This window comes from Babylonia areolata, chromosome 5, assembly GCF_041734735.1.
Source record: "Babylonia areolata isolate BAREFJ2019XMU chromosome 5, ASM4173473v1, whole genome shotgun sequence".
Classification (NCBI taxonomy): Eukaryota; Metazoa; Mollusca; class Gastropoda; order Neogastropoda; family Buccinidae; genus Babylonia; species Babylonia areolata.
The window spans coordinates 32,941,937-32,954,242 of record NC_134880.1 but is presented as its reverse complement, the minus strand read 5'-3'; the positions used below and the strand labels follow the sequence as shown (position 1 = coordinate 32,954,242).

Genomic DNA, 12,306 nt, shown 5'->3' with positions numbered 1-12,306 from the left:
AAAGAAAAAAGTTGAATAACTGGTTGGACAAAATGAATGATAAATAAATAAACACTTTAGTAGATTGATACATATAAAGGAATGAACTAACAAACGAACAAACACATAAATAAACAAATGAATAAATAAGCATACAAATAAATAAATGAATATACAAACACAAGAAACAAACAAATGAATAAATAAATAAATAAACTAATAAATAAATGTTGAAGTCACTTTTATCGCACAGCACACTAAGGTTAACTGCCAACACACATTCCTGTCGCTACTATGTGAGTGACCACTATCCAATAATGTCATAGATCTCCGAGTTGTTTGGTGAGTCATAACAACACAGAGGGTCACGAATGCAAAGGTACTGATAAGCTGTGACCAATAAGACAGAGGATCTAGCTTTGATCTACACATCCCATTCACTCAATCTTGCTGAGTTGTTGCGCATTCAACCCTCTAAGTGCCGTGAAGACTGTTGTCAAGTTGATAGATAAGATTGAGCCCAATAAGACAGAGCCTATAGCTCTGATCTACCTACTTATCTACCTCTTACATGCCATAACACTGAGGCAACAGGGTGTTCAAGTCTCTAACTGTGCCATGAAGGATGGACCGACAGATGAGTTTAAGCCCAATAAGAACATCCACTGAGCTGTGTTTGATGTACCCGCATACCTACTCCACACATGCAATATTGCTGATGTGGAAGCATGTTAGTCATGTCATTGGACCACAAAAGATGCTTTCAATCCACATGATTTTATCATTCACACAGTAAACAACTGAAAGGCGATTATAAAGGCTGTTGGCCAACATAATTTAAAATCAATCGGTTCGGTCCTGCAATTTCATGATTGCAAGCATCTACATATTCATGTTTCCTTGGTAAAGTGTATGCTTCACTATAACTGCTGTGTGCATATCTGTCAGTACATTTGTATATCTGTATTCACAGTAATTGTTTATTTAATAACGTGTGTGTGTGTGTGTGTGATTTTCCTCAAAATAAAGATTGTTTTGTCAAGGTTTATTTACCTGTGTGTGTGTGTGTGTGTGTGTGAGCGAGTGAGTCACTGACTGTGGGTGTGCGTGCATGCGTGCGTGCATGTGTCTGTTCATATTTTCGTAGGGGGATGTGGTTTTTGCCACTTGTGAAAATGATGTGCATGCACACACACACACACACACAATAACTCTAACACTAAGAAACACCAACACACAAGTCTCACTAAGTTTGTCAAGCTCCGTATTTTATGACCCAGCCATCTGAACATGGTTCACCTGGGCAGCTGTTGCTCGATGTTGAAGGGGCAAGTTTTATGACCCAGCCACCAATCCCATCATGTTGAAGTGGGTGACTGCCCTCTTATCACTCCATCACTGTTAAGATCACCCCAGATGGACTTGAAAAGTAGATAACCCTTCTACTACAGATTGTGATGGCAAACTGAGACTATTGGACGTGAATGCTAAGATGGAAAATCTGTAGCCAGACACCAAAGAGTTACCATTTCAAAAGAGACAAAGCATGAACTTTCATTTCATTCTTCATGGGGAAGTTGGCTACACTAAACATCTGCAACTCAATCCAACTGTGTACCTTCAAAGGCCATATCAGGACTATCACTCACTTTTCATGATTAGACTGCATGATCGTAACACAGGATTTGCCATCAGCAAAAGCACACTCACCTCATCACTCTGAGACCAGGGCTTGGAAGGAGCTCTCATACGTCTCAGGAACAATGCATGCCATTTCTGTCGTAACTGGAGAGCCAAATGGGCAGCCTGAAAATGTGAGCAAAACAAAAAAAACAAAAAAAACAAACAAACAAAAAATTAAGTACCTCTCCTGCAGAGATAGCCACCTATCATAAAAGGCACTCCTCAACTACCCCTAAATTTGCATTTATGTACCATACTTTCCATGAATCACCAGCAGCTAGTAGTAGTACACAGTGTATCAGGATTCCCTCCACATGCAATACTAGTCTTTAGTGGATGTGACAATCTAGATCTTATTCCAGGTCAAAAGGTAAACAGTAGCAGCCAACTAGAGTGACATCATTTGCAACTTTCGCAATTCTTCCTCTTCAGTCACATGGCTTTTATATGTGGGCAACATACAAGTATACACACAAGCACACTCAAACATGCAAGGTCTGATTGATGGACAGACAGACAGATGAACAGATACAGAGTGAGACAAAAAAAAGAGTTTATAGACAGTCTCACTTTGTTTACACATGTATTGGTTCATCGTTTCAGAAATTATTAACTCAGTGAATGATCAGTTATTGTGAATTGAAAAAAAGGGGGGAAATCACAATATCCAAAGAAAAGAACCACTGAGGAGTGTAACTAACATTTCAAAAACTGACTGAGAAAGATGTTGACAAAGAAGAAAATGAAAATGTTGATGCTGTTGTGCAATATGACTCTATGAAGTACTTAGAGCTTGGTCTCTAATGGAGGATTGGCAGTGTATAAATAAGTAACAATATCAATCAAACTGGATAAAATGCCAGTCAAGCATCTAGTTCTCCAAGTAGGAGAGGGAACCTCTGGGCGAAAACCCAGCTAAAGTTGTATCCAGCGATTCTCAGTTGTACACAAAAACAAGTCGTCAGGGTCAAAATCATCAAGAAGGAGATTTTTATAGATAGCGTAATTTTTGCTGTCAGTAAGTATCTTTGCATGGAACACCCTGGAACTCTAGTATTTTCAAAATTTTTAGGTGCATGCCTGTCAAAACCATGTAGAAAAATACTGCACTCTTTTGCCCCATTTCAGTTGCATGCTGAAAGCAACGAACATGAGGAAATTCCGGTCTGCACAATAATAAATGAAAATAAACAGTGAACAAGCATTAATCATCTCCTCTAGACCTTCTGAATCAAGATAGCGTATGAATGTATTCGGTTTTCAATGGTTTTACTGGCTACCCTCTGTAAGTTTTGACTTAAGCCAGGTCCCATCGATTCTTCAAATTTAGCCAAGTTTCCGACTCAAAGTTCGAAAAAAAGTAATTTTCATTGAAAGTTCATGCAGGCTTTCTGTGGAAGTTTTAACTCACTCAGTACGGCCAGTCCTCTCTTCTCCTCTACACAGACCCCTCGGATGTCCAGTGGGTGTCTGAATGACCCAACCTTTAGCTTCCATCGTCAGAATTGTGGTATTCTTTGTCAACATTCACCTCTTCAGTATAAGAGCCTTCCGCTTGCAATATTTTGATGATGGTGATTGGGGTGAAACGCTGTTAATGTCGTCACTGCCGCCGTTCGTATGGAGAGAGTTAATTGATGTTGTTTCATTCTGTGGTGTGTGTGACTCACAAAATTCATCAAAGGACCTATGTGTTCATAAAACCGACGTGAAGTAAACAAATATTGCGTCTTCAAACATATCATCTGCAAAGCGACTTGCAGCCATTCTCAACGAATCCTAACAGTTTGGTTGTGAAGTGAAAGGATAACCTGTTGCACGCATGAACTGTGACTCTATCTGAACATATATAGGCAATAGGCATCTTGACACTTTCCTCATTTAGCTACAAATAGCTATGAATGTAGGTAACCCTTCATGCACTGGCTGCATCACTGTAACTGCAGATCTAAACGCTGTCTTTCCTTTGAGCATCAGTTTTGATTTTCAAACAATCAGTATCAGTATCAGTAGCTCAAGGAGGCGTCACTGCGTTCGGTCAAATCCATATACGCTACACCACATCTGCCAAGCAGATGCCTGACCAGCAGCGCAACCCAACGCGCTTGAGAATAAATAAATTTTTTTTTTTTTTAAAGTAAAATAAATAAATAAAATAAAAATAAATAATAATAAAATAAAATAAAGTAAATAAAGTGAAAAAATTTAGAAAAATTTTTTTAAAAAAAGAAAAAATAATAATAATTAATAAACAACAACAACAACAACAAAAAACCACCAACTAATAATAGATAAATACATAAAAATACTACTACTACTAATAATAATATCTAAAAGGCGTAAAATCTTGATTAAGTCAACGCTAAGTACAAACACACACACACAAGCACACGCACACACCACAAAAGAAAAAAAAAAGGGATAAATAAGCAAATAAATGTAAAACATGCAGACACATGTTCACACATACGCGCACACACACATGCATAGCAGATATGCAACAAACATGCAGTTTCACAGATATGAAAGCACGATCAAATACACATTAACGTACATGAGCACCAACACACACACACACACATTACCCTGCACCCCCCAACTCATTTCTAGGCTACACATCGCAGCTTCCACGGCGCACACACACCCACACACTTGTACAAGCACACACACATACGCCCATATCTCCCACCTTCAACCCCACATACACACACATATATATATATGCACACCCGCAAATTCCAATATTCTGTTGCTCCCACAGTGTAGACATGCATACACACACATACCTCATCCTCTACACACGCACACACGCACGCACGTACGCACACACCCACACAGAGCTCTCCTGACATGTGTACACTTACACCCTCGCGCACGCACACAAACACACAGACACACAAACACACACATACACACACGCACAGAGGCTGCCACTGACTGGCTACAAGAGAGGTGGGAAAAGATCTCTGATGCCAAGAACGTGGCGTCTAGGTGTTGCTCAGTCTATTGCATTTGGAAAAGCCCACAGAGACTGCTGTTCTGTTTTAAAGTAATCTGCACAGTGTTGGTTTGGAAATGATGCCGATATTCGTTTGATTTGCAAAGCATCGTGCTCTACCTTTCATGCTAGACTTATGGCGACTCCCTCTCTCTGCCTTTATTTCTTTGAGGCGATCGATGGTGTGATGGCCTTGCACCTGTTCTTTTTGGCATTCTTTTATTTTTCTGAGGATTTCCAATTTTCCCAGATGTAGGCCGCTCGTAGTTGTTGCGTTACCAGCAAGTCTGTCAGCTCGCTCATTTCCCTTAACAACTGCATGTCCCGGGCAGTATGACCATGTAAGTTGTTTTTTTTAATCTGAAAGTTGTACATTGCCTCATGCCACTCTGGGCTTCCCATTCTGCTTTCAATTTTCTATATGAGGTTCATTGAGTCCGTTAGAATCATGGTATGTTGGTTTCCAGGCATATGGATAGATGATAGCCACTGGAGGGCATGTGTCACAGCTTCAACTTCCATCGTTAGGCTAGAGGTTGTGACTTTGTAGGCAGCATTCTCTTCCCTAATTGTTTTTCCATTTTGTTTTGCAGTGAATCCCTAACCGGATTGGCCTTTGGTAACTGAGCCATCTGTGAAAATGATGATGTCCTCTTCTTTACTGTTTTCTTCTATGAGTAGCTTCACTTCTGCATCAGTTTTGCCCTCCAGCCATTCCCGACAATGTCTTCCAAGAGTGGGTGAAATGGCTGTGCTGAATAGATGATTGAGGTTTTCCGGGTTTTCCTCCCATTCTTTTGTTTCTTTCAAGTCTTGTAGTCGGCATACCAGCTGGATTGTGTCTTCTGCTTGCCCCATCCATGATCTTCCTCATCCTAGACGGCTGCGTTTTGGTTCCTTGATTGCATCATGCAGTGGGTTTTGAGGGTTTTCTAATGCTCTGAAGTAGGTCTTAACCTGTTCTAACTTGTTTCTGGCCTGCACTGATGAAAGGTCAAGCAGGTATCACATGGTTTCCGTGGGCGTGTCTTTTGTTGTTCCAAGGATCAGACTCATAGCTTCATTTTGAACTTTTTCTAATTTTAAGAGGCTGCTTTGAGACGGTGTTGTTAGCCCAAGTCCATAGTCAATCACACTGAGAACAAGTGATTTATATAGCAGGAAGAGGTGGCGTTGTTCAATACCTTTGGTTGCCATTGCTTTTAAGACTGAAAGACCCTTTTTGCATTTGAGAACAGTATTTTCTGTATGTTTTCTGAAGGTCAGCATCCTGTCGAACTGTATTCCTAAAACAATCAGTGTGTTGTATTTTGTGTATCATTCGTTTCAGACACTTTACTTAATAGATTTAGCACTAAACATGTCATTTGGTCACAGTTAAACCAGATGACCTTGACCAGCAAACCCTTTTAACTTAAAATGTTTTAAAGACAAATATAAAATTTGTTGCCAGAGACAACTGAATGAAAATATGTGTTGCACGCATGTACTGTGATGCTATCTGAACATTTTGAGGCACACAGATCTACCAGCAATTTCTTCAAATGGCGAAATTTAGTCTTGAAATTAGGTCACTACATGCACTGACTACATTATGGTGACGCACTGACTACATTATGGTGACGACTGTTCTAAGCAATGTGTTGTTTATCGCACTACTTGTGACCGCTCACACAAATACTTTGCCGCACTAGATCTGTATTGGCTATATTCATAAACACTCTGATTACCTGGAATCTAACTGATTTTTGACTCACTTGTGCAAACAAAGTGAGTTTATGTTTTAACCCGGTGTTCGGTTGTCTGTGTGTGTGTGTGTCCGTGGTAAATTTTAACATTGCCATTTTCTCTGCAAATACTTTGTCAGTTGACACCAAATTTGGCATAAAAATAGGAAAAATTCAGTTCTTTCCAGTCATCTTGTTTAAAACAATATTGTACCTCTGGGATGGGCACAAAAAATTTAAAAAGAAGCTAGATTATATGCAAACTGAATTTACTGTTATATTTATATTTTTTTTATTCTCTAAACTGGCACTTTGATCTGATATTCTGACACAACAACAAGAGCAGCCATTTTAATCATTTTTTGTTGAAACAGGAACTTCTTTTGCTAAGCATGGAAGTTATATTTATTTTGCATGTCTTTGGTACAGATAGTAAAAAAGGGAAATTAATCTGTAATTAATGTTATGGGGGTTAATTTGCTTCAAACTGGTCTTTCTCATCTTAAACATTACATTTTGAAATTATACTCAATACATAAAAAGCTTGTATGTTTTACTCTGTGTACAGGGCTTTCACTATGTTCATTCGCCCAAGTGGCCTTTTTCGGAAAAATACTAAAATCAATACTACGAGTGGACTTTATAGATCTATTGGCTGAGCCCTGAAGGTCATGGGCAAAAATCAACTGTGTACACATATTTATACATATTCAAAGCGCGTGCTCGCAAGCTCAAAGGGCAACATTTTGTTTCAAGTAGTTGACCTGCCAGTTCAATCCAATATTCAATCGACAATACACGATAACATGTGATGGAAAGTTGGAGAAGGAGACCGTCAAATATTTATTCTGAGAAAGATTTGTGAACGCCTCATAACTTTCTGGACTATGCCCCAATTGCCATAAAAATATCAACAAAATCAGTCAGAATTCACAGTTAAAAATAATAAACCATGAGAGTTAATACCCTTGATGAAACGTACAAATTTCCAGTCTTTACTTTTTTTTCAAAATTAAGTCCTTTTCACTTCATACGACGTTTAGAAGTACTCGTACTTGGCTCTACATGTTATTAGTTTAACAAAATACTCAATTTTCATATTAACTTTAAAACTATAAAATTAGATGGTAAAATGGGGCGTCATTTACCCTGAGACTGATGTCAATCATGCTTGTAGCAGACGATGCTTGTTACACACTGTGTTCGACAACACATGACGGCAGTAGAGAAGGGGAAGAACAACAACAACAATAATGGCAGAGACAGCAGCCACTGATGAAGTCAGTCAGCCATCCACCCTCAAAACTGACCAGTCTGACAACTCCCCACTGGCTCAGTTTCTGCATCAGCGACAGACTACCCCAGGCCTGCACTACGAAAATGAAAATGACACCAGGCTAGACAACACAGTGTCACACGCCTTTGAAACACAGCCATCCTGAAAAACAGATCCTGTCAACTTGATATCATGTTTATAATCAAGATCAGAAAATGTGTGGGTTGAATCAATATTATTCATATCATACAATTTAGTATAGATCTGAATACTATGACATGTCTTGTGAATTTGAACTTTGATATTGAATTTCTTCAAACTCCTCACACATCACACACCACACACACATGAGAGAGAGAAATAGAGAGAGAGAGAGAGAGAGAGAGAGAGAGAGAGAGAGAGAGAGAGAGAGAGAGAGAACAAGAAAAAAATCTTTATACATGAGGATACATAAATGTCTATTAAATGAAAGAGTTGTTTGTTGCGCTCACATGTGTGTATCTCTCTCTCTCTCTCTCTCTCTGTGTGTGTGTGTGTGTGTGTGTGCGAGTTTCTGTAAAAATAATCATGCACAATATAGATTCAAATGTGGAATGTATTAACTGAATTAGATGTGTATGAGAAAGAGACAGAGAGAGAGATCACAAGATAAAATTCTTTATTCATGAGGATAATATGTATGAATATATGAGGATAATAATTGTGTGTGTGTGTGTGTGTGAGAGAGAGAGAGAGAGAGAGAGAGAGAGAGAGAGAGAGAGAGAGAGAGAGAGAGAGAGGTTCTGTAACAATAATATAGTATGACTGATAGCAGTTTACATAACTGATTTCAGACTGCTTGGAAACAGACCCTGGCCTGACTGATCCTTTCCGTGGGGTTGAACCATGCATCTTGTGTATGGAATGTAACTGAACTTTATTTCTTATATGAAGTTGAATCCTTTTTCACTTAAACAAAAAGCAAATTTGGGTTAGAACAATCATTTGAAACAAATAGCCATGCACACTGTTAATATCTATATTTATTTGTTCACACTGTATTACACTTTTTCTCAACAATTATAAGCTTATAATTATGTAATTAACAGTTTTTGTTTTCCATACATAGTAAAAAGCTCACTGTTCAGTTACATCTTATGTATTTATATAAATACATGTATAAAATGTAACTGACCTATATTTATCATTTGAATTTTGATTTTCATATGTGAGCATGTAATGCAGCTGCATACTCAAATAGGTGTATGTATGACTTTGAAGTTTACACCAGAAAAAGAGTGACTGTTTTGAAAAAAATGGTCTAGATTATGAAGTAATTATATATATATATATATATATATATATATATATATATATATATATATATATATATTTAATTGTGGAATATTTTTACTGAATTAGAGGTGCATGACTGACACACACACACACAGATTGCAAGAAAAAAATCTTTCTACATGAGGATACACAGATATTTATTAAATGAAAGAGTTGTTTGTTGTGTTCACATGTGTGCATCTGTGTGTATGTGTGTGTGTGAGAGGAGAGAGAGAGAGAGGTTCTGTGACAATAATATAGTATGACTGATAGCAGTTTACATAACTGATTTCAGACTGCTTGGAAACAGACCCTGGCCTGACTGATACATTCTGGGGGGTTGAACCATGCATCTTGTGCATGGAATGTAAACGAACTTTATTTTCTATATGAAGTTGAATCCTTTTTCACTTAAACAAAAAAAATGGTCCAGATCATGAAGTAATTATATATGTGTGTGTGTGTGTGTGTGTGTGTGTGTGTGTGTGTGTGTGTGTGTGTGTATGCGTGTGTTGGGTCTTACTGAACCAGAGTTATCACAAAAATCTGTAATATGATGAAAATGTGCTGTGAATGTCATTTTTTCTAATACTAATTGTAATCATAAAGCAAACAGGCACACTGTTAATACCCATATTGAGTTTTTTCATATTGTATTAATTGTTTTCTCTATGATTAAGCTTATAATGCATTACGTAATAGTTTAACAAAAAGTTCAGTTACATCTTATACATACATGTATACAACTTAACTTTATTACCTATCTTGTGTGTGTCTGTATGTTGCTCACACTTAGGTGCATTTCCTCTTTCATTTAAACAAAAACAAGTGTGAGTTAGAAATGATTTTTTTTCCTTTGTGACTTAAATTTTGAAAAAAAAAGTGAAAACCAAAAACCAAAACAAAAACAAAAAAACAAACAAAAAACAATGTGAAATCCAACACAACTTTGTGTGGTCTATATTTCTATGTTGGGAGGTGTTGGGAGGTGCACATGACTTTTGTTTTGCAATTTGATTTTTTGTGTGTTTTGATTCAGTTGTTGTAGTAAGTGCATGTCACAAGTGAGTCTTGAAGGCCTTGCCTCTCTTGTTGTTTAAAGTCTACACATTGATGTGTGGTTGCAAAAGTCTCAAAGTACATAATGTGCACTCTACAAAACCAAATTAACAATTCTGGTAGTTTCAGCTTGACTGAAAAACAAAACATCAAGCCGGTATCACAAAGTTACTGAAAACTCCTTCTCGACTGGTTGGGTTGTCTCTTTCCAACTGGGCAATGTTTTGTCTTTGTGACATTCCCTGCTATATGTATACAAGGCTGTGCACTTTAAGTTGGTATAGCAGGAGCAGTGAATCAGTTCACATCAAGTTTCTTGAGCTTTTGCAGAATGGCCCACAAAGTCTTTCCCTCTCCTTTTTGCAATCCCCGCCGTTCTACCTCCAGATGTAAGCACTCTCTCAAATAAACTGCTCTCTGTGTGTGCTGTTCATGAGCTGCTGATGTGGGTGGAGTATTTTCCAACTGTGAGGAGAGGCTTTCTGACCATGCTGATGACATGCAGATTGCTCAGACAATCAAACAACAGGGAAACAAACTGCTCAACGATGTACTCAGGGACTTAGTCTGGTTATCCATCATCAGGAAAGCATTAGTAGTTTGCTTACACAGTTCATGTGTTCCAAGCTTTTCTTTTGCTTCTGCCAACAAGCAAAGCCATGATTTATGCGCAATTCCAGCTGAACAACAAAATCAAAAGTGACAAAGGGAAGGGAGGTGGGGAGTTAACACTACTGATATGAATCTGATACATATATTTTTTTTTATCACCATCTGATACTAGTGTTTTTCGAAGCCATGTTGTGAGCTGCAAATGAAATGATCCAATCTTTAACAACCCACATCCATCTTTATTTCATTGTTTTAAAACAGAGGCAAGGCCTTCAAGACTCACTTGTGATACACTAAAAAAAAAAAAAAAAAAAAAAAATCGAATTGTTAAAATGTGTTCTGTATTTGTTAGATTCGAACCCCACGTGTTTGGGTGAGAAGAAACTGCCTTATCCATTACACTATCGTGGCTCCTCAACTGATGTTCTAAAATTTAACATTTGAACATACTTTTTTAAAGGGCGATAAATCAATTGCGGTATTCGCAGTGAGAACGCTGTTTAAATCATATTATTCTGGTGTATCTTGAGCATTCAAAAAATCTTTAAGGGCAATAAAAAATTCTTTTTAATGGCTATCGCCGCAATCACACTGCAACATTTAGCCGTTTTCACTAGATCTAGATAGATGTACAAGTTTAGTTACACCCACCGGGAATGTAGTATGACACGGTCGATTCAATTTCTCTTTTATGTTCATTCTAGTTTTATAGTTTTAAAGTTGATATGAAAATTGAGTATTGTGTTAAACTAATAAGATGTAGAGCCAAGTACAAGTACTTCTAAACGTCGTAAGAAGTGAAAAGGACTTCATTTTGAGAAAAGTCAAGACTGGAAATTTTTTCGTTTCATCATGATCAATTCAAAGGTATTAACTCGCATGGTTCAATTTTTAACTGTGAATTCCAACTGATTCTGTGGATATTTTTATGGCAGTTTGGGGCATAATCCAGTAAGTGATGAGGCGTTCACAAATCTTTCTCTGCATTAATATTTAACGGTCTCCTTCTCCAACTTTCCATCACATGTTATCGTGTATTGTCGATTGAATATAGGACTGAATGGGCAGGTCAACAACTTGAAACAAAATGGCGTCGTTCGCGTTTGCGAAGAATATGAGCACACGCTTTGAATGTGTATAAATATGTGTACGCAACTGATTTTTGCCCATGACCTTCAGGGCTCAGCCACCAGATCTGTAAAGTCCACTCATCATATTGATTTTAGTATTTTCCGAAAAAGACCACTTGGGCGAATGAACATAGTGAAAGCCCTGTACACTGAGAGTAAAACACACAAGCTTTTTAGGTACTGAGTATAATTTCAAAATGTAATGTTTAAGATGAGAAAGATCAGTTTAAAGCAAATTAAGTCCCCTAGCATTAATTACAGAGTAATTTCCCTTTTTTACTAACTGCACCAAAACGTTTGCAAAATAAATAAAACTTCCATGCTTAGCAAAAGAAGTTCCTATTTGAACAAAAAATGATAATAGTGACTGCTTTTGTTGTTGTGTCAGAATATCAGATCAAAGTGCCAAGTTTAGAGAATACAAAAAATATAACAGTAAATGCAGTTTGCATATAATTAGGCTTCATTTTTTTTTTTTTTTTTTTTTTTTTGTGCCCATCCCAGAGGTGCAATATTGTTTTAAACAAG

General features: G+C 37.5%; 1 protein-coding gene across 1 annotated transcript in view; it reads right to left on the bottom strand.

The window, feature by feature from the left end:
* The window catches only part of LOC143282250 (3'-5' RNA helicase YTHDC2-like), a 138,165-nt gene that overhangs the window by 86,173 nt on the left and 39,686 nt on the right, over positions 1-12,306 (bottom strand). Inside the window, exon 6 of the mRNA XM_076587849.1 lies at positions 1,690-1,785. Within this exon, the coding sequence (XP_076443964.1) occupies positions 1,690-1,785 (96 nt within the window). The remainder of the gene's footprint in view (positions 1-1,689; positions 1,786-12,306) is intronic.